Here is a 23,829-nt window from a genome sequence, read left to right on the forward strand (position 1 = left end):
GAGCGTAACGATGGTGCCAACTTGGGCCAGTGGGGCAGCGCCCTCCACAACTAGACTGAAGAACAAAAGGACAGCAACTTGTCTGTTCCCCTTCCCCCAATTCCCAAGCGCTGTTCCCATCCCCCAATTCCCCAATTTAAAAAAAAAAATAATAAAGCTAACAGAGGGTTCTCTGCTTCCTTTTCTATTTCCACAGAACTAAAAACACTTGTATAGATGATGCAAAGGCTAAAGTAAAGCACTTCTAAAATATTTGTTTAGTAGTCTAGAATTTAATTTTAATTCACTGAACTAATTTGGGAGTGCTTAAGTACTTTAGGACATTCTTAAATGAGATAGTTTTAAGGCACCAGCATGTCTGAATGCGCTGATTTGGAAATCTTGATTCAGCAGATACGTTTAATATGTTTAACTCCATAGATAGAGCTGTTAGCGCCTGTGCCTTCTCTCTCCGTGTGGCCCAGAAGAAGCAAGTTAGACAGGATAGGGAACTCACAGGGTAGTGGTTCTCCGTCTGGTCGCACATAACCATTACCTGTGAATTATCTGTTTATAGAAAGATCTATAGTTAATTCTAAAGTGCAGGCGGTTGACAACCATTTCCCTAGAGATTTGGCAGTAGGTTTGAACTGTAATATGTAACTGGAACAGGAAGAAAGGAATTGGCCTCGAGCAGACAGTTGTGAGGAAGGGGAAAGGGAGTGAGTAGATCTGAATACAAGGAGTAGGGCCATGTTAAAAGCATAGGAAAGATAGAAGTATGAACTTACAGGTATTAATACTGATATAGTTAGAATTAGATATAGAACTTTGCATGTGTATATACATACTTATTTCCTAGTTCTGTTCACTGAGAGGGTCTAGAAGCAGTGACACCCAATAGCAATGGGTACGCTTAGCATGTAGATTTTGATTTTAAATGACGTTTTCCATTAAAAGGAACTAGGGCTCATTAGAAAAATGGTTGATTACGGGCCTGGGACTGGGAAAGTATAAAGATAAGCTTGGAACATTCTGCTGTGCCAGAAAATAAGAGTGTAATTGAAGACTGAAGAATGTCGGAGCCATGTCAGAAGGACTCAGGAGGCAGCTTGAAGGGCGACTCCACTGATCGGACATGGGAAAGTTTGAGTGTCAAAATAAATAGAGTAATGGATAACCTATAGAATTTAAGTAACCCATGAGTCCATACTGATATACATGGATGGATGGATAGATGGATGAATGGATGATTGATAGATAAGAGAAAGGTACACATTTTCCCTCAAGTAGATTTCATACTTAAAAATGTCAGCGGAATGATGGAGTTTGAAAATCACCATTTGGCAACCCCATAGTAATAATAATTGTTTCAGGCAAAAGTTAGTATCAGTGGATACTAAACTAGTGGGGGGAAATATGATGAAAAACAAGATAAAGAGTCCCACAGCACACTTTTAAATTAAAAAAGGAAAAATAGTAATTTGACTAGAGAAACCTGGCAGACATCATCTTAATCAAGTGATCAAAGTTAACATCATCAGTAATGGGACAAATAGGTATCATTTAACTTGAGAGTTGGATGTAATATTACTTCTGTGATAATTCTACTAAAATGTATAACCTGAATTTAATTGTGGAAAAACACAAAAGAAACCCCAATTGAGGAACATTTTATAAAAATAAATGGCCTCTACTCTTCAAAAATATCAAGATCATGATCACCACAGAAAGACTGTTCCAAATTACAGGAGATTAGAGACATGACAACTAAGTGCAATTTTAATCCTGAATCGGATCCTAGAGTAGAAAAAAGAATTTATTACTACTAATGAATTTTAATAATAAAAATTACTGTTGTCCCACTAATGTCCTTTATAGCGACAAATATAATTGTTCTCTGTATATATTTTGTATATTTTTATGATTGTTGCTATATAGAATATTAATGGGGCAATTGATAAAATACAAATTGTCTATAAATTAGTAGAATTATATCAATGTTAATTTCCTGATTTCAATAATTATACTGTGGTTACCTAAGAGAATATCATTGATTTTATCATTGATTTTAGAAAATGCACATTAAAGTGTGTAGGGATAAAGGGGCATTGTATCTTAAATTTTTCTGGCAGGGTGACTTAAACAACAGACATTTATTTCTCACAGTTCTGGAGCCAGGTACTGACAGATTCGGTGACTGGTGAGGGCCTGTTTCCTGGTTCATGGATGGTCATCTTGCTGTGGCCTCACCTGGTGGAAGGAGAAAGAGCTCTTTGGGCTCTCCTTTGTAAGAGCACTGATCCCTTCCTGAGGACTCCACACTCATACCTAATCACTTCCCAAAGGCCCCACCTCCTAATACCAACACACTGGGGGCTAGGATTTCAACCTACAAATTTTCAGAGGACACTAACATTCAGTCCATAACTAATATACATATATACACATACCGGGGTGTCAAAAAAATGTATACAAGTGGTTACTTTGGTCAACGTTGCTCAAGCAGTAGTTCGCCATAATCAGAAGTGTCTGGACGCTGATGATAACCACTTTGAGCACCTTTTGTAATTGCAGAAGTCAAACATGACTTGTATTTATCTTTTGTTATTGGTATATATTGAGTATTCCAATTTTAATACAGTTTTCCTTTCTTAAAATGTGTATACATTTTTATTTGGCACCCTCTATATATGTATATATACACATACATATGTACATATATGTGCATGTATATATGTATATACATACAGAGAAAGCGTATGTAAAATATTAACATTTGGTGAATCTGGATGGAGATTATATGAGAATTCTTTATACTATTTTTGTAACTTTTTTGTACATCTGAAATTATTTAAAAAAAAATAAAAATAGGATAAGACTGAGGAGAGGAAAAATTAGGAAGGGTCATTATTTGGGCCTAAAGAGAGCAGGAAATGAATGAGTAAGAGGGCAGAAGCACACAGTCAAGAGGAACCTTAGTGAAGAGCAAGGCCATCTTACAAGGTGCTGGTGCACTTCTGAATATTGTTCAATGGCATGTGGCCTGTATCATCATTCATATTTTGAATCTGTATGTCTCCCCTCATTAGACTTGAAGCCTTTTGAGGATAGGGGACATGTGCAATACCCTGCACAGAGTGGACACTTTAATATTTGCTGTTGGTAATGTTAATTTTTTTTTAATTGGAAGGTGTCATTGCTGCCTGTTTACCCCCCCCCAAAAAAAATTGCTGAAAATCATGCTTTAAACTTTGCCTTTTGTCATAGTACTGAAGGGGAAACAAAGAGATTAATATCTTTTTGATGAGATGAAAGGATGGCTTATTAACATAGCATTTCTTAATATTTGGTATGCAGTACCTTAATGGGACTTAGTTTAGATAATATTTTATAGGTGATGATTAACTTTCAAATATAAGAAACTATACACAAAAGAAAAAAGAGTAAAACTTGGAATTTTTCTTAAGTTTTATATTCTCTCTTATAATACTCCGGTATGAAACATGGCTTTCTTCAGGTTCTTTCTAATGTCATATTGCATTATTAACTCAAGAATGGAAAGATTGCTTAAATGCAGTTTGTGTGGACATACAGCCTGACAAGTAGCCATGGTCTATTTTTAAGCAAATAGTTCTATACCTAATATAAAGTAAGTATTCTGTGGTTATTTGATTGAACAAAATATTTTATATTAACAGTAACTCATATGCAAACAGTTGCTGCTAATTACAACTGAGACTTCTGTAGTTATTAAACAGGACTGTCACTCTGAGTTTGTTCAAATACTTTCCTACACTCCAGAGTAAGAATTTCTTAACAATATTCTGAAATTCAGAATTTTCACTAAATCTTTAATCTACAGCAAGGTGTTATTAAATTAGAACATGAGAATCTCATTCCTTGCCCACTTTCAGTTTTATATCTGAGATTCTGAAGTGAAGCTTTGCTTGTTATCGTGAATGTTTATACTGTATTATTGGGGTGTCGGAAACATCATGGCGCATTTTTGCAATGAAAAACAGAAAAAATACGTTACGACGTTTCCGACAACCCAATATATTGAACCATCCAGCCCCCAATACAGACCTGAATGGATGGATAGAGACACATTTTGGCTGTTTTTACGTAACCTTGATTTGACAGAACTGTTTCTCTCTGTCATTGGAAAATACATTGCTACCAAATGAATGTATGACATTTTCTGGTACACTGGGTTTTATGTTAGTCAGACTTTTAAAAATTTGTTTACATTGGAATTATCCCTTCTGTGTCATTTTATCTATTTAACAGCTGGCAACATTTTTTTCTGAATATTTATTGAGAGATAGTTTGATTATGTTTTCAGAGTTAAATAGGTAGGTTTGTTTATGTAGTTGCTGTTTAGATGATTTTTTTTAAACATCTTTTATACAGTGAATTTGGGTCTGATAAGATTTTGTTGAAGCTGGAAATGTGGATAATTGGATTAATTGTTATTCTTAAATTTTTATTATTTTCAATAGAATCGTAAGAATGATGAAGCTTCTTATGAAAAGATGTTGAAACTGAGACGAGAGTTTAGTAGAGCCATAACAATTTTGGAAATGATTAAAAGAAGAGAGAAAACAAAACGAGAATTATTGCACTTAACCTTAGAAGTTGTGGAAAAAAGGTAACATTGACACTATTACATACTAGTGGCAGCTTTAGCTAAATGATGGGCGAAATATAACCAAATGAGAGAAATTTTTTTTTTCCTAACTGTAAAACAATTGAAGTTGATTCTCTAACATAATCTACATTTTTCTGAAGAATTGTGGTTACCAGTTATTTGTTTCGTTTTGTTTTTTTAATCGGGTTGTAATTTGGAATGCAAATTGGGGGGATATTTTTATGTGTAGTATAGGTCCTCTAATACAGTTAATTTTTTTTCCCCCAGAATCATTGAACTCTGTTTAGAAAAGAACCTAGAGGTCATTTTATCCAATTCTCTATATTAAAGTTTCTGTTAAACAAAATTTGAGGGAAATGAATATTTAATTGATTTTATTTTCTGACTAGATAGAAATTTTTTTCAATGCATTCTGAAACTGTTCTCTAATGTAATCATCACTTTTCTGCATAATCAGACTATACTAAATCTAACAGAATTTTATGTGCTTCCTGAGGTAAGCATTATAAACATTATTTCCCAGTGCTTCAAAATATAAAATATATTAGAAAGACATCTTCTGTGTACCTTAGAAATTTTTTGGTTTGTTTTGTTTATTAAATCCCAAATGTGAGCTGCTTATTCCTATAAATTTTCTCCTTTAGAAATAATCTGATTAATTGTTGGCTCTATTTGATTAGTTGTATTCTAATTAATTGAGGTATCATTAGTTTTTCTTCTTTATTTTTAAACTATGCAATTTTTTATATATATATATTTTGTTACCTTTTCAAGATATCATTTGGGAGACTATGGTGGTGAAATCCTTAATGAAGTGAAAATCAATAGATCTGAAAAAGAGTTATATGCCACTTCAGCAACTCTTCATAATGGAAATCATCACAAAGTCCAAGAATGTAAAACTAAGGTGAATATTCTCTGGGGAGAAGCATGTATGGTAATATGGATCACACAGTTATTGGTTTTCTGCAGTTGTCTTAGTATAGTTTGGTTAAAGAAGAAAGTAATGAACATGTATTTTCTTACTATTTGCCAAGCAATTTGCTAGGAATTTTACATACATATGACTCATTAATTCTTATAACAACTCTTTGACATCAGTTTACTTCTGTGTGACTTATATCTCAAATAGCCAATAAGTGTCAGATTTAGGTTTGAGTCCAGGTCTAACACCAAAAACCCTGTGCTTTCCACTATGTGATCTGCTTCCCTAGAGAATAAGGGTAAAGTTTAGTTACTAGCACTATCCTTAGCAAATCCTGCATCGTACTGGCAGGCATCAAAATCTAAAATTAAAGCTTTCTTTATTGAGACTATTGTTAAGTCATTCTTGTTCTCATCATTATTGGCAGAGCCAGCATTCATCAATTGCTGTCTACCTTGAGTGACTTGAAAAAGTCCTCTAACTTCTAGATTACAGTTTCTTCCTCATAAAGAGCCAGATACAGTGATTACTTTAGTCTCTTAGACTAAAGAATTATATTTATTAAGTATTCACTTAGTACATTAATTAAAGTATTCAGTAGATATATAAAAATTAATTAGACATTTAATTTTAAGAGATTACATTTAAATAAGAAACAGGTATTGACTAAAGCATTAGACAATAGAGCTTTACTGTGTTGCAAGATTTAAAAAGTGACTTAGGGTGTTTGTGGAAAATTCATCTTTTAAAAATATACACAATCCTAATTTTTCATGGGTTCATTCTTAAAGGTCAAGGAAGAATGTGGAGCAGGAAAACTTTTTTGTTCAACTCATGTCGGTTCAAACATCAGAGATCTTTCTTATTAATCACAGGCATCTAGCCCACCTACCTGATTCCCTTTAAATCACACTTGCCTCTATAGCCAAAATGTTATCGATGCAATAAATGTCATTTTGTAAGTTATTTTTTAAAATTCATTTATATAAATCAATGCTTTTCCTAAGGTATGTGACTGGTAGGCACAGAATATGAAAATCTCAACCCAAAATTACTGACAGAATCTGCCTTCATTATATATTGATTCTATCTTTAGATCATCTGTAAGAATAAACACTCTTCCTATTTAAATACTAATTTTAGAGATATGATTGTGTTCCCGGGACTATTATTCATAGTTAACTATTGGATTGTGGGAAAAGTCATGACATATTTTTTCTATGTTTTTCGGTGCAAAAATGCGTCATGATTTTTCTGACAACCCAATATATTTATGTTGTCACACATCCCACCTTACGGTATAGATAGTTTCTAAGAAGTTGGGGCTTTCTTTTTGATGTTGTAGCTATACCCATTATGTGAAACAGTTTATATCTCACTAAATAATTTGGCATTTCTGCAACATTTTCATTGTATGTACCATTTCTGACCCTAGAGTAGTTTTAACAAAAATCTGGGGTACATGGGGAAATGTATAGCTGCCTAAATCTTTTTACACCTTTCACATTGCTTGTACTTTGGTGCTTGAAAGAGTCATTTTCAAACTTCTTAAAGTGGTAGGTTCCTTTTATTAAAAGGAATGCCTGTATGTTCAAACAGAAACAGAGCTGCTCTGTTGAGGAGAGGCAGGGGCTAGAAACCCACCCCATCAGACTTTGTCTCTTTGCCAGATGGCCTTTGAAGCACCAACACCAAACTCTGGGGTACTTGAGAACAGTTTGATTATTGTTCTGTTGAGGCAGTAATTCTACATTCTAAAAAGGGAAGTTCTTTTTTCTAGTTAATCTTATTTTTTCTCAAAAAATTTGACTTCTTTTAAAAATTGGCAATAAGCATAGAAATGAATTAGTGAATTCATAATCTAATTCAAGTTATTTTAAAAGTAAAAATAATTATTAATTTTCATCATTGGTACAGTGGATTTAAATGAAATTAAAATGCTTTTAAAATGCTGGATTGCATAATAAAGCAATTTTTTAAATCACTAACATCTTAGTTTATTAATAACAATATAAAAAGCAAATTTAAGTACCATAATTATTTTTATCATAACTTGCAGAAAATAAAACATTTTGCCATTTATGATCACATAATTTTTGCATATTAAAAACAGTAAATAAAATCACCTCCTGGGTAAAAATGTATGTTTTTCAAAGAGCAGTATAGTTTTCATGATTTCTAAAATGATTTTCATTTCTTCCTTTGGGGGAAAAATCGTCATGTAAACAGCACCCTCATCATTTGTCTTTGAAAGAAGAGGCTTCTGATGTGGTTCGTCAAAAGAAGAAGTACCCAAAGAAGCCTAAAGCAGAGGCTTTGATAACATCTCAGCAGCCCACTCCTGAGACATTGCCTGTGATCAATAAGAGTGACATTAAGCAATATGACTTTCACAGCTCAGATGAAGATGAATTTCCACAGGTGCTTGTTTTAAAACTATTTTAAAAACATTTCCTTGTAGTATTTTGTATTGCTATATTTTAAAACATAATTGACATCTGAGAGTTTTGATTTTTGCTTTCTTCACCTAATGGTATAGCTAAACATTTTCCACATTATTTAAATAGCCACTGAAATGGTATTTTTTGTTATTTTCCATCAGTAGGATAGAATTTATTTTATTATGGAACATCTCTATCTTTGCCCTCTGTGTTCAAAGTAGATTATTAGGAATGGAACTACTAAACCAAAGATTATCAATATTTTAAGACATTTAATACATAATTGTAAATATTCACAACCTTTTTTAGCATATTCTACCAGCATTATTTTTTAAACAATTTTTAATGTTAATTTTATTAATTTGTTTGACAATAACTGTTTGATTATAAAGAAGATTTAGAAGAACTGGTTCAAGTTTTAACTTGTGAAAATTCTTTGGTTTATATTGCAATAGTTTGATAGCAAAATGTTTGCAATTAAAATCTTAATTATACTTTCATACATGTTATTTTTAAAACAGGATCTTTATTTCATATATTAAAGGATCAATTTTAAAAATATGTATTGTTTAGCACCTGGTCCAGCAATATCCACATTGTTTGTTTTTCTTTTCTATATGGTATAGGCAACTTAAAGAGAATACTGTAACAAACAAGCTTTATCATATTTTAACATTCTGACTTAATTGCTTTGAAAGAAAAAAAATTTTAAAAACCAACATCATAGATGCGTTTGGAAGCAAGACTGTTTACAAAACCCTTTTTGTTGTAACTTTAAAATCTTGAGTTTACATAAAATGTGTCCTTTTGGCTAGATTATATATTTTTTTATTCTTTTGTCTGATTTAGGTTTCCTATCCCAGATAATAGTTTAGCATTCATGTGTGTTGTAACATGCACAAAGATATGTTTAATTTAGTGTGCTCTTAAAAAGCACTTAATGAAATAATTCATTACTTTTGTCAGAAGATCACCCAGTTATATCCAGGCAGGGCTTTGAATAGCCATGGAACATTAATTAAATGACTATTTTGAAGGAATGAGGAAAAGAGTGTTCTAACGGGTAGTAGTTTTCCAAATAGAAAGGAGAGGGTTCTAGGCAGAGAGAACAGCACATTAGAGACAACTGCTAGCAAGTTGGCATTGCTGGAACATAAACACAAAGGAAAGGAAGGGTGAATGGGATGAAGCCTGGAGTAGGAGCTGGGTTGGGAAATGATTAAAGAATTTTAAGTCAGAATGTGACACGATAAATACATTGATGATAGTCTTATATTGGTGGTACTGATGACAGCCTATGATACTTTGCCCTTTAAGAATGATGCCATGGGATACTCTGACCTGTAGAAACTTTTCACTTATTGCTAGGATCAGTCTGTCCACTCTGAGAGTAGGGCGTACTCAACATACTAACCATGTATTCCTCAGGCATTAAGGGGTCTTCATTTAACAAGACTTATCCAATGAATTTGTGGCAGAGCACAACTAAAAACCCTGTCTCTTCTTGATCATCTTCTGATTCTCCTAAAATGGCAGTCTCTTCCTATATCTCATACCAAATTCTGGAATCCACTCCTCGGGAATGGTGGTTGAGAGGAAGGTGTGATATACTTTATGCAAAGAATTTTTAGGACCTTGTGACACTTCCTGTGTGTGTTTTAAAAGAGGTAGATGATTTGCAAAGGAACCAAAGTGTAAAATTCACATTTGGGATTTCCTTTCAAGTTTCAGGTTTGGGGCTTGGTTCCCCAGGAAGAAGAATCAGCCAGCTTACTGTTTCTGTGTCTTCCCATAGGGCTGGTGGAGGTATATTGGAACCTCAAACAAATACCTTTCTCCCCTGGATGACCCTGCTCAGTGGTAATTACCACAGTTTGGAAATAATGTGGAGAAAACATTTTTCCTCTCAAAATAGGAAGAGAGGGATTTGTGAGGTTCAAAAATTTTCAAGTAAATATGTATGAGCCAGCGTTGTCAGAAAAAGAGATGTACTTCAAAGTGAAATTGCGAGACAACTGAAACTTTAAGTACCAAAACTTTTTTTTTAATTTTAACCCTTACGGGTAGAAATTGATCTAAACCATATTATTTCCCTGCCATGTCAGAGTATATTTGTATATCATATTATCTGTTACAGATGACACTTGTAAAGTGTACTGTAATGTACCAGTGTCACCCTAGGGGTCCACTCAGATTGTATAGGGATTTGACCTAATATCACATGGTCCCAGGCAGAATGCCTTTTAATAAGTAGCAGCTTTTTGAAGGTCTGTCTTTATTCTTTTGCTGTCAGGTTGTGGGCTTATCACTTCTCTCTGTAACAAATCTGCTTATCTTTAGCAAGTCTTCTTTCCTCTTCTAGTTTTCTGCTTCTGATTTGTTAAGTTTAAAAAGTGATTTTAAAAACACATTCGTGGGGAGATAAGGGACTCCTCTTTGAATAAAATGTATGGCCTTTACGGCTTTTGTTTGGGTGGGAGGCTATTCATAAGCCTGTTTTTACTTCCTAGTTTTTGCCTTTATTACCAAGAAATAAAGTTATTGGATAAAACCACACATACCTATAGGTGAAGCATAACTGTCATAATAAAGTATTTATGACCACTTACTTTATTTACAAAATATGTAAGTGGGGTATATGAAAATTGTACTTATTCTTTTGAAGTCTGTAGCACTTAACATGTTCAGGAGTAATTAAACAATACCATATGAACTTACCTGCAAGAACTAATGCATTAAAAATAATTATTTTTAACCATAGAAAATTTTTACTAGTCTTGAAATGTTTTAGAACTCACTGCCTACTATATGTAATGCAGGAGTGATTTACTCTTTGTGATCAGATTCTAATTTTAGACCATTACAAAGATTTGTTTATTGACTTTGGTAACTCTTAAATGGAATGTCTGTGCCTCTTTTTTCTAGGTACCGTCCCCAGTATCAGAACCTGAAGAAGAAAATGATCCTGATGGTCCCTGTGCTTTCAGAAGGCGAGCAGGATGCCAGTATTATGCTGTAAGAACTTTATTTTTTGTGGTGTTTTGTGAACTGGAATTAATGGGTAGCTCTCGTCAAGGTGACTTAGTCTGGATCTAAAAATGGGCAGTCCATCAGCATTTTTAATTTAATATCCGCTATGCAGATACCAGTAAAAGATGCTCAAAGGCACTGAGTTCTTTCAAAGAAAATCTGAATCCTTTACTTGGAAGTTGATGATTCCTCATGTTTTAGAAATCTAGCTTCACTTTGGGCTTTTACTATAGCTATAAGCTATAGTTCAGCAATTACAAAAATTACTTACTGTGTCATTGCTAGAGTTAGGTAAGCCCAGAATCCCTAATTGAACCTTTGATGACTGCTAAGTATTCATTGAAATTTACTGTTAGACAAACCCATCTTGTGCATACATACCCAGTAAGTATCAAACATGAAGAATTCATTTAAAAATTTTCCTCACAGCAATATTTTATCTAGTAATTATATTCACAACTTTTGACACACTTAGAAATTACTTTGTGCTATTAAGTCAAACTTTGGTATAGCATTATATCAAGGAATGACTCTTATTGCTAAATGCTCAGGTTTTCAGATAAGGAATAAGTATAGAATTATGAGGATGGCTTTCCTATATGGCTAGTGGACACCCTTTGGTCTTATTTCACTGTGGTGAACACATACACTTAGAATTTTTTCAGGGTGTGGGTTTGTGTGTAATGTAGATGAGGTAGGGAGCTGTTTACAGTATAAGCTGATGAGAGAAAGGGGAAATGGCAAAAGTGGTAAGATAGAAAAACAGAATAATAGAGGGAATGGGAAGGCAAAGAAATGGACTGTGTTCTTAAAAGTAAAGAGGAAGTGTCAGCTTGACCCATGCGTGCTTGAAGTACAATTTGGGGTCCAAAAAAGTTTTCCTCCTGGTTTATCTCAGTAGGAAGCCTATAAACTACCACGTTCACTATCTCTACTTTTCTACATAGATGTTAAAAGCCATATTATTCTTTAAAGATATATATATATATTTTAAATATTCCCTAAATGTATTTATAAACTAAATTCAGTTTGAGTTATTTTGGTGGGCGAACTTTTGATTCAATTTTATAAAATTTTACCTAGTTAATATCATTTAAACCCCAATTTTATAATTTATGTCTAAATTTTAATTGTTCTATTGATGTAGTTACTTTATTTTTATCATGACTTAACTTTTCGTCATTTCAGATTTACGGTGAGTTTTTTTTTTCTTTCTTTGCAGCCTCGTTTGGACCAAGCTAACCATTCATTTGAAAATTCTGAATTGGCAGATTTGGATAAGTTGAGATATAGGCATTGCCTTACAACACTCACAGTCCCAAGAAGATGTATAGGATTTGCAAGGAGGCGAATTGGCAGAGGTGGAAGGTAAACTATTCATTTTGGCCTGGATTTTGTTTACAAGCAGGAAGAGAAAGTACAGAGAAAATGTTCAAGTTCTTCCAGATAATATTTGGTTTTATATTTATTACTTTTCAGGGTCATAATGGACCGAATATCCACAGAACATGACCCAGTCCTGAAACAGATAGACCCTGAAATGCTGAATGGTTTTTCAAGCTCTTTCCAAACTATAGACTTTTCTTCTAATTTCTCTCGGACCAATGCTTCCAGTAAACATTGTGAAAATAGACTGTCCCTTTCTGAAATATTAAGCAATATCAGATCATGTCGACTACAGTGTTTCCAGCCAAGGATACTAAATGTACAGGACAGTGATAGTGAAGAATGTACCTCAAGAAAACCAGGGCAGACTGTGAACAGTAAAAGAGTTTCTGCAGCATCTGTAGCTTTATTGAACACCAGCAAGAATGGAATATCAGGTAAGCTATCGCTTTGTTAAAGGTATATCCTACTATTCTTTACTCTTTAATTTTCATTATCTACTCAGTAAACTCTCAGGGTAAATTTTGAAGGTTCATTTGTATAATCATACTGAGGACAGCAATTTTATCTTAACCTGTTTTTTTTTTTTTTTTCAACCTCAGAATCTAAACCTAATTATTGTGGTTCACATTTTAACCAAAATGTCCTGATACCTATAAAACTACTGACATACGTTTTAAAAGTGTGTGCCTGCTATAGTGAAGATGTAGGCAGAATGCATGGGGATCCCTATGGGCAAAGTGGTTATAAGCTGCCAACCAGATCATCATAGCACAAAACTGTCTGCTTTTGTTCAAGAAAATTTTTATTTTTATGTATTAACTTTGCTTAAATTTAGGCATTGCTAATCGAGAGTACCATTGAAAGCTTTCTTTCTGAAAACTGATTTTTTAGAGCCTCCCTATGAATAGTTAAAATTTGTATCAGATAACTTACCTCTCTAGTTGAGATTGGAAAGGTTATTTTTTTTATTTTAAGAGACTTTGCTCAAATTAATTTAATATTTTTATGACATGTACATTGTAAATAATGTATGAACTCTAGAGAATCTAAAATGTAATTTTGATTTGTTTTCTTATGTGGATAGTCAATCTTTATCACATGTATGCAAGTATGTATAATTTATAAATATCCTTATATTGTGTACATTGCAAATAATGCCTGGTATCCAGAGAGAAAACTAGATGTGACTGACTTGACTTATCCTTTCTTTCTGTAAAAAGTATGTATTTCTAAATTATTTCCTAGCTAGTGCATTTTAGTATGGAAAATTATGTTAAACTTTTTAAAAGTGATTTTAAATCATTTTAGCTTGAAATTTGGTCTCAATAGTGTTCCATCGTTTTTAGTTACTGAACTGCTTATTTTCAAACTTGATCTAGACATTTATCTGTTTAAAGGTTGTAATGGAAAATTGGACTTATATGAATAATTGGAAGTTGACATATCATTTCTCCAAATTAGTTGGTTAATTTTCTCCTAAACAAATTTAGGTAAGGGAAATGTTGTCCCGTTATAAAAAGTTCATGAGTCTGTGAAGTTTAAGGAGCTTTTGAAACTGGGATGGATAAATACCTAGTATGAGTTTGAGGTGACAAGATTCTTAGAAATCTAAAGATAGTAGGAAGTTGACAAATGATAAGTCAGATCTTTTCTTCATCCAACTCTAAGACGTTCAAATTATTTAAATGAACTGGAATTCCTGTACCAAAAATTACTCAAAATAATCTTTTGCCAAAAAGGGAGTTTAAAAACATATCAGTATAGGCATTTCTAATTAGATTTTACCGTAGAATGAGTTTCTTTTCTACGAATGTATATTATACCAAAAAAATGATTGATTTATATGTTCCTTCTCAAGTTGAACATGGCCACGTATTTGCAGCTTTCTACCATACATTCCTAATAAACATCAGATCTATTTGACTTACCTCTTTTCCAGAAAATGTATATTTGCTGCATATGTTATTGTATCAATACCCTATATGTATTGATTCAGAATAAAACTTAATGTAACTTAAATCATTTTATAATCAGCTCTAGAATTTTATGACACTACCATGCATTAGCATAAAATAAGCATTTAAAATATATTCACTTCTCAGGGAACTTAAATCACAAATGTTAAAAAATCATAACATCAAGAGAAGGGGAAGTTCAAGATGGCAGAGTAGATAAATGCTGAGCTTGCCTACTCCCATGATCACATTAAAATTAAAACTAAGTTATAGAACAGTTAACCTTGAGAACCATCAAAAGTCTAGTTGAACCAGAAGCCCTATAACTAAGGCTATAAAGAAGAGGCCACCTTGAGACTGGTAGGAGGGTCAGGGACACAGAATGGCCAGCCCCACACCACCTGCATGTGGCAGTTGAGAATCAGGAGGGATACCTTGGCCGCTGAGGTCTCCCCCAGAGGAGCGAGAGACCCCAGCCCCACAATGGGCTCCGCAGCCTGAAGTACTGGTGTGGGGAAACGGAGTACCAACTACATATGGCAGTGAAAATCAGCGAGGATTTCATCCACCTGTCTCAAGGAGACAGAAGGTCGCTGGAAATCCGGACACCCTCTTTTCCCCCACCACACCCTGGTACAGACTCACTTGCTCGCAGGCACCCACCTACCCTGAGCTCTGGTGGAGGGATGGTTACTTGGGAGGAGTCAAAGACATATATAGAGAGACAACTAGTTATTTACAAGGGAGCTTCCCATAAGATTCTCAGCTGATTTCTCAACAGAAACTTTTCAGGCCAGAAGAGATTGCCACAAAAAATTCAATGTGATGAAAAGTAGGGACCTACAACCAAGACTACTCTAACCAGCCAAGCTATCATTTAGAATTGAAGGACAGAGAAGGAGTTTCCTAGATAAGAAAAAGTTAAAAGAGTTCATTACCACCAAACCAGTATTATGAGAAATCTTAAAGGAACTTCTTTAGATGAATATGGGTTGGGTGGGGAGAGCACATATATATGAATAATAAAATGGCAGTAACTTTGTATCTATGAGCAATCACTTTAAATGGATGAAATGCTCCAATCAAAAGACATAGTATAGCTGAATGGAGTAAAAAAATAAGACCCATACATATGCTCTCTACAAGAGACTCACTTCAGATCAAAAGACACACACAGACTGAACGTAAAGGGATGGAAAAAGATATTTCGTGCAAATAGAAATGGAAAAAAACAACAACCCTGGGATAGCAATACTTAGACAAAATAGACTTTAAAACAAGGGCTATAGTAAGAGACAAAGAGGGACATTACATAAGATAAAGGGATCAATCCAACAAGAAGATATGACCCTTGTAAACATTTATATACCCAACATAGGTGCATCTAAATATATAAAGCCAATACTGACTGACATAAAGGGAGAGCTTGACAGTAATACAACCATAGTAGAGGACTTTAACAGCCATTAACATCAATGGACAGATCTTCCAGAAAGAAAATCAACAAGGAAACTAGCCTTAAATGACACACTAGACCAGATGAAATTATATTTTTAGAGCATTTCACCCCAAAGCAGAATATACATTTTTTTCAAGTATACTTGGAACATTTTCCAAGAGAGCCCACATGTTAGGACACAAAACAGGTCTCAAATTTAAGAAGATTGAAATCATATCAAGTGTTTTCTCTGACCACAATGGTTTGAATCTAGAAATCAATTACAAGAAAAAACTGAAAAGCACACAAACACATGGAGGCTAAATAACATGCTACTAAATAGCGAGTGGGTCATCAATGAGATCAAGGAGGAAATCAAAAGATACCTTAAGACAAAGAAAAATGAAAACACAACTACCCAAAATCTATGAAACACAGCAAATGCAGTCCTAAGAGGGAATTCATAGCAATACAGACCTATCTGAAGAAAGAAAACTCAAATAAGCAGTCTAACCTTACACTTAAAGGAACATGAGAAAGAACAGCAAACAAAGCCCAAAGTGAGCAAAAGGAAGGAAATAATAAAGATCAGAGCAAGTAAATGAAATCAAATCTTAAGAAACAATACAAAAGATTGTTAAAACCAAGGGCATGTTGTTTGGAAAGGTAAACAAAAGTGATAAACTTTTCATCAGACTCATCAAGAAAAAAAGAGAGAGGACTCAAATAAATAAAACCAGAAATGAAAGAGGAGAAGTGGCAACTGACACCACATAAATGCAAAGGATTATAAGGAAATATTATGAACAATTATATGCCAACAAATTGGACAATCTGGAATACATGGATAAATTCCTAGAAGCATGTAATCTGCCAAGATTGAATCAAGAAGAAACAGAAAATCTGAACCGACAAATTACTACTAACGAAATCAAATCAGTAATCAAATAACTTTTCAACGAACTAAAGTCCTGGACCAGATGGCTTCATAGGTGAATTTTACCAAACATTCAAAGAATTAACACCTGTCCTTCTCAATATATTCCAAAAAATTCAAGAGGAGGGAAAGCTCCCAAGCTAATTTTATGAGGCCACCATTATCCTAATTCCAAAATCAGACAAAGACATTATGAAAGAAGAACATTATAGGCCAATATTCCTGATGAACATAGATGCAAAAATCCTCAACAAAATATTAGCAGACCAAATTCAGCAATACATTAAAAAGATCATACACCATGATTGAGTGGAATTTATTCCTGGGATGCAAGGTTGGTTCACTATATGCAAACCAATTAACATAAACAAAATGAAAGATAAAAATCATATGATCATATCAATAGACACAGAAAAAGTGTTTGACAAAATCCAACATCCATTTATGATAAAAACTCTCAGCAAAGTGGGGATATAGGGAACATACCTCAACATAATAAGCTCTAAACAACAAACCCACAACCAGCAGCATACTCAATGGGGAAAGAGAGCATCCTCATTAAGATAGAAACAATATAAGGGTACCCACTTTCACCACTTTTGTTCAACATAGTATTGGAAATCTAGCCACAGCAATCAGACAAGAAAAATATAAAAGCCACGGGCCGGCCGAGTGGCACGTTGGTTAAGAGTTAGCTTGGGACACCAGAGGGCCCCGGTTCGGATCCCACATATGAGGGCCAGTGACACTGCCCTCTACAGCTAAGATGCTGAACAACAGCTCAACCTGGAGCTGGGCTAATGTGTGTAGCCAGCAGCTAGCGCGAGTGGCCAGCAGCCGCATTGAGCGGCCCTCCAGAAGCCGACGACTGATCTGTCTCGCCCGGGAAGAGTGCAATGATAGTGCCAACTTGGGCCAGTGAAGCAACGTCCTCCACAACTAGACTGAAGAACAAAAAGGACAGCAACTTGTCTTTTTCCCTTCCCCCAATTCCCCAGCGCTGTTCCCATCCCCCAATACCCCAATAAAAATCTTAAAAAAAACCCAAAAACATCCAAATTGGAAAGGAAGGAGTAAAACTCATTATTTGCAGATGACATTATACTACAATATATAGAGAACCCTATAGATTCCACTGAAAAACTACTAGAACTGATAAATGAATTGAGTAAAATAGCAGGATACAAAATTGATATTCACAAATCAGTTAATTTTTATACACCAATAATGAACTGAACTGTCAGAAATTAAGAAAATCCCTTACAATTGCATCAAAAAAGTTAAAATACCTAGGAGTAAATTGAACCAAGGAGGTAAAAGACCCATACTCAAAAAACTGTAAGATGCTGAAGAAAGAAATTGAAGAAAATACAAATAAGTGGAAGCATATACCATGCTCATGAGTAGTAGGTAGAATTAACATTTTTAAAAACGTCCATGCTACCCAAAGCAATCTGTAGATTCTATGCAATTACCTATCAAAATACCAATAACATTTTTCACAGAACTAGAACAAATAAACCTAAATTTATATGGAACCACAGAAGACCCTGAATAGCCACAGCAATCTTGAAAAAGAATAACAATATTGGAGGTATCATACTGTCTGATATCAAACTATACTACAAGGCTATAGTAATCAAAACAGCATGGTACTGACATTAAAACCAGACACATAGATCAATGGAACAGAATAAAGCCCAGAAATAAATCCACGCCTTTATAGTCATTTAATCGATGACAAAGGAGGCAAGAATGTACAGTGGGATAAAAACTATTTAGTAAATACTGTTGGGAAAACTGGACAGATACATGCAAAACAATGAAACTGGACCACCTTTTTATGTCATATACAAGAATAAACTCAAAATGGATTAAAGATTTAAATGTAAGTCTGAAAACCATAAAACTCATAGAAGAAATCATAGGCAGTAAATTCTTTGACATTGCTTTTAGTAATAGTTTTTCTGATTTATCTCCTCGGACAAGGGAAACAAAAGAAAAACAAATGTGACTACATCAGACCAAAAAAGTTTTGCACAGCGAAGGAAACCACCAACAAAACAAAAAGACAACCTACTGAGTGGAAGAAGATATTCACCAATGATACATCTGATAAAAGGTTAATAACCAAGATTTATAAAGAACTCATACAACTCAACACACAAAGTAAATCCAGTTAAAAAATGGGCAAAGGACCTGAATAGACATTTCTCCAAAGAGAACATATAGATGGCCAATAGACATGAAAAGATATCCGTGTCACTAATCATTAGAGAAATAAATATAAATTAAAACCACAATGAGATACCATCTCACACCTGTCAGTATTGTCATCATCAATTAATCAACAAACAACAAATGTTGGTGAGCGTGCAGCGAAAAGGGAACCCTGGAAAACTGTTGGTAGAATTGCAAATTGATGCAGCCAGTATGGAAAACAGTTTGGGGGTTCCTCAAAAATTAAACATAGAACTACTTTATGACCCAGCAATCCCACTTCTGGTATCCATAGAAATCCAAAACACTGATTCAAAAAGATATATGCACCCCCATATTCATAGCACTATTTACAACAGCCAAGATATGGGAGCTACCCATTAATAAAAATAACCTGTTAATAAACGATTGGATAAAGAAAATGTGGTACGTATATGCAATGGAATACTACTCAGCCATCAAAAGAGAATGTAATCAATCATACTATTTGTGACAACATGAGTGGACCTAGAGGGTATTATGCTCAGTGAAATAAGTCAGAGAAAGACAAATACCATATGATCTCACTTATATGTGGCATCTAAATAGCAAAATAAACGAACAAAACAAACTCATAGATACAGAGAACAAACTGATGGTTGCCAACCAGAGGGGAAGGTTGTTGGGTGGCTGGGTGAAAAAGGTGAAGGGATTAAGAAATACAATTTGGTAGTTACAAAATAGTGACAGGGATGTAAAGTACAGCATAGAGTATAGTCAATAAAGTTGCAACAGCTATGTATAGTGCCAGGTGAGGTCTAGATTAATGGGGTCACTGCATATATTATATAAATGTCTAACCACTATGCTGTACACCTGAAACTAATATAAAATAAAATAATATTGAATGTCAACTATAGCAGAAAAGAATTTTTTTAAAGAAAGCATTAAAAATAAAATTTGTAAATCATAACATCATAGACAATATGATTTTTTATATTTTTGCCTTTCCCCTACCATCAGAAAAAAGTAGTCTTTTTTGGCCTCTGTAATTTTTCTTGTCTTATGTCTTTTCAACTCTCAACATAGTATCATTTATTTCTTCCCTTGAAAAAATTCAAGGCTTAAGTAACTAAGGTACATTAGAATCAATGTTTTTTTAATTGCATTTTTCAAATATATATTTCATTATCAATAGAGTAAAGAATTTTGTTTGAAGTTTTCCTTCTCTCCTAAGTGTGATCCTCTAGTTATTGAGGCCATGGGTGTTTTTGTGTTTCTAACAAAAATTTTTTTTTTTAAGATTTTATTGGGGAATTGGGGGAGGGGAACAGTGTTGGGGAGTCGGGGAAGGGAAACAGACAAGTTGCTGCCCTTTCGTCCTTCAGTCTAGTGGTGGAGGATGTCGCTTCACTGGCCCATGTTGGTATTATCATTGCTCTCTTCCCGGGTGAGGCAGTCGCTCACCGGCCGTCCTGGCCACTCACGGTGGCTCACGCCAGCTGCTGGCTGCTCATGGTAGCTTACGGCAGCCCACTGCAGCTCCACTGCAGCCTACACCGTCGCCGGCGACTCACGGCAGCCCAGCTCCAGGTTGAGCCGTTGTTCACCATCTTAGCTGTAGAGGGCAGTGTTACTGGCCCTCATGTGGGATCCGAACCAGTGACCCTGCTTCTCAGAGCTGGCGTCCCAAGCTAACTCTTAATCAGTGCGCCACTCGGCCAGCCCTTAATATTACTAATTTGTAAAATCATCAACATTTTGGACAGTTTTCTAAGATAAATTTCTGATTTTTAATTTTTCCAGTTTCTCTTTCCTTTCTTTCTTAAATTGCTATAAAATGTTTGCAAGCATAAAAGTTTTAGGATAGGTAGAACTATGTTTGAACAGCTAGGTTAGGTCCTCATAAGGATTTATTTTATGAATTAGGGTTGCTTCCAAAGGTAAGAAATGGATTCAGACTTCAGGAATTAAAAGATTTTATTTTGACGCTAAAGTCAGTAATGAAATTTTCATTGTAACTATTTAACTTGGGTGTCAGAAGTTTAAATGGATCTTTAATCTGTTTTCTTTATCTTCACATCTTATTTGTTCCTCGTCCCCCATCCCCCTCCTCCCATTTCCACCCTCTGTACCCCCATAGTTTTGCAGTTTTTTTGTTAATTTGCCTTTAGCTGTGAGAGTTACATTGTAGGATGTGTATAGTCCTGGACAGGTAATGTCAGCTTTCAAGGATGGGAGGATTTGTCCTCAGAGTAGTTCCAGTGGTTTATGTGAACTTTCACCTGACTTCACACTATGACCTGGAAAGTTTAAAATAGGATCCCCCTTTCTCATCTCAACCCCAGTACAGCTCCCATATCTGTCTTTACAAACAAACAAAAGTTGCATGTAGTCAGCATTGCTTCAATAAAGCTTTTGTAATAAAACTTTCTTTAAAACTTTTGTAGTAAAGACCTACCTGGTTGATTGAAGAAATGCTGGATAATATATTTGTTTTGACCTAGATAAGCTTTGCTACCACATTAAGTGTTCTTCATTAAAATACGTGAACTTGGTCTAGGCTGTTTAAAAATGTCATGGCTTCCCAAGAATATATCATCTTAGCCCACTTTGAGAAACGCTGTGTTAGAAGCTGCAAGATTGTTTTACAGAGGCAGTGAGAAGCACAAAAATCATGTTTATACTCTGTTGTACGATAGTCATCCAGAAGATTTAGAATGTGTTTCTATTAGACTTTTCATAGTTTGTCAATGAAGCAAAAGTACAAAGTTAACAAACACTTGTAAAGATTTCACACATAGTCAAGAATATCTCTGTGGGCCCAAGTTTAAGAAACAGTGATCTATATAGCTTTAGAATTACACCAGTGACAAGTCTAGTGCCGATACCTGGAGTATATTTTTGATGGATCACTATTGGAGTATGGGAGGGAAAGGTGATAGGCGCTCAGCCTAGCCGACCACCTTGTAGGAACCACATACCTGAAAGGTGAAAGATGAAGTAAGGGACACCTGGGACCTTTGAAAACAATCAACATTCCAAGGGTTGTGAGTAGTGTTCTCAGAAAAGGTACCCGTATTCACTGAGGCATAAAGCAAACTGATAAATCCTAGATAGGTAATGAGCCAGATAGAAAGAGGATAGCCCGAAAAGTTAGGGGCTTTAGTGAAAAACAGACTGGCGGTTATATACACAAAATATTTAGAAATGTAAGTATTTTACTAATGTACAGAATGACATATTTGCATATATCAAAGGGAAAATTCTGTAATATGTATACTTATCTATTAGAATGTGTTACCCAGGGAGTTTTGCAAAACTTTTTACTTAGGGAAAGCAACACTCCCCATCTCTCTGGAATAGTGAAATACATAACTGCCACCTTCACCAAACTCAGATTTGTGGTTACTTTTAAACCGATAGGACTTGGAGGGGTGGAGTAGGGGGGATTTATGACCAGCATGAATTTCACTTTTAAGTTAGCACCTTAAGAGGAACTAGTAGGAAGAGCTCAGGTTGGCCCTAAGCAACAGAAACAAATATGGCTGCTTTTCTGTACATTCCCATTCCCCTTTGTGCCACAGCCACCCACCCAAAGCTGGGCCCCAATCCTGTATCTCATTCCTAAACCGTTTTTTTCACACTGTAACTGTGACCTTTTCCTGATGTGTTTTCATGCTGTCTCGATGACTGAAAGTGAATGTAAGAAAGAAAGCTCTTATGGAAGTATTTCAGTAATTTTTGAAAGGAAAAATAATTAGTAGGGAGAAGGTGCTTGCAATCAAATTACCATCCTCCACCTACCAGTAAATCAAACCTGAGAATGGTAATTCAGCACTATGCCATTAAAACTATACTTTTCTTACCACTTTCCATTCACCCTAACAAAATGAAAGCAAGTTAGAAAGGATCTTTTGTATGTGTCCCACTTCTGTGTCATGGTTACTAATTGCTATTTTTGCCTAAAGAGTTGAAGTAATACTAAACAATTCTCTAGAAAATTCTAAATGAGGAATAGCAGCTTGTTTCAGGCACAAACACCTTTTGGTAAAGAAAAGAATGGATATATCATGCTGAGGTTGAGGTAAGGAGGAAGAGAAAAAATATGAATGTAATTTTTTTTAAAGCATATTCATATTATGGAGTTGAATTAAGTTAATATCAGTGATTCTCAATCAGTAATGGAATCAGGGATAAGATTTCTGGTATCAAATTCAGCCCAACTTTAAAAAGGTTAGGAAACACTGACTATTAATTTGAATAATTTGGATTGAGCCTTGGTTGGGAGTTTGAGTTTCCTATGAGAAGAAGTTGGGGTTCCTGAGCAAATTAATAGTCTGAACAAGACAGGGCAATAAGCAGACATATCCCCGCAAACAGGCAAATTTATCAGCATCCCTTTTTGTGTACGTAAGTGATCATTTATTCATAGAAGCAAGTAGAACAGACTGTTAGCCATGGACTACCAACTAAAAGTAGTTTTTCCATGTAAAAAATGCAATTTGGTTTTTCTACTAATTTAGATGCATACTTAATTCTGAATTAGTAAGATTTTGTGATTGTCTGACTTAAAAGATTTTGGAAAAAGAAAAGCTTCTCATTTTTCTCTCAATTTTAAAATAGTTGCTAAAAGTATATTCTCTTTATTTGGTTTATTCCTCACTTACAGCTAACCACTGCGGTGCTCACCTTTCTATCACATTTTAAATCTTATCTCTGGAAAAACATAATGCTGGATTTGAGGGAGTGGACCATGTTAGCATCAGATTCCAAGTCTATTTCTTTTGCATTAATACACACCTTATGTACATATTACTTAAACAGATTTATTTGGGTGTAATTTTTCCTTCCTGCCTTTGTATCTAAACTATTTTTCATC

At 34.6% G+C, this 23,829-nt stretch overlaps 1 protein-coding gene across 4 annotated transcripts in view; it reads left to right on the forward strand.

The window, feature by feature from the left end:
• The window catches only part of EPC2 (enhancer of polycomb 2), a 113,175-nt gene that overhangs the window by 81,473 nt on the left and 7,873 nt on the right, over positions 1 to 23,829 (forward strand). For 3 of the 4 annotated variants that reach the window (XM_019646552.1, XM_019646553.1, XM_019646556.1), the window contains 6 exons: positions 4,485 to 4,633; positions 5,408 to 5,540; positions 7,788 to 7,979; positions 10,925 to 11,014; positions 12,252 to 12,397; positions 12,509 to 12,852. In XM_019646552.1, coding sequence (XP_019502097.1) covers positions 4,485 to 4,633; positions 5,408 to 5,540; positions 7,788 to 7,979; positions 10,925 to 11,014; positions 12,252 to 12,397; positions 12,509 to 12,852 — 1,054 coding nt within the window. The remainder of the gene's footprint in view (positions 1 to 4,484; positions 4,634 to 5,407; positions 5,541 to 7,787; positions 7,980 to 10,924; positions 11,015 to 12,251; positions 12,398 to 12,508; positions 12,853 to 23,829) is intronic. The other variant, XM_019646555.1, reaches the window with a different exon arrangement.

This window comes from Hipposideros armiger, unplaced genomic scaffold (assembly GCF_001890085.2).
Source record: "Hipposideros armiger isolate ML-2016 unplaced genomic scaffold, ASM189008v1 scaffold_104, whole genome shotgun sequence".
In the NCBI taxonomy this organism is placed as follows: Eukaryota; Metazoa; Chordata; class Mammalia; order Chiroptera; family Hipposideridae; genus Hipposideros; species Hipposideros armiger.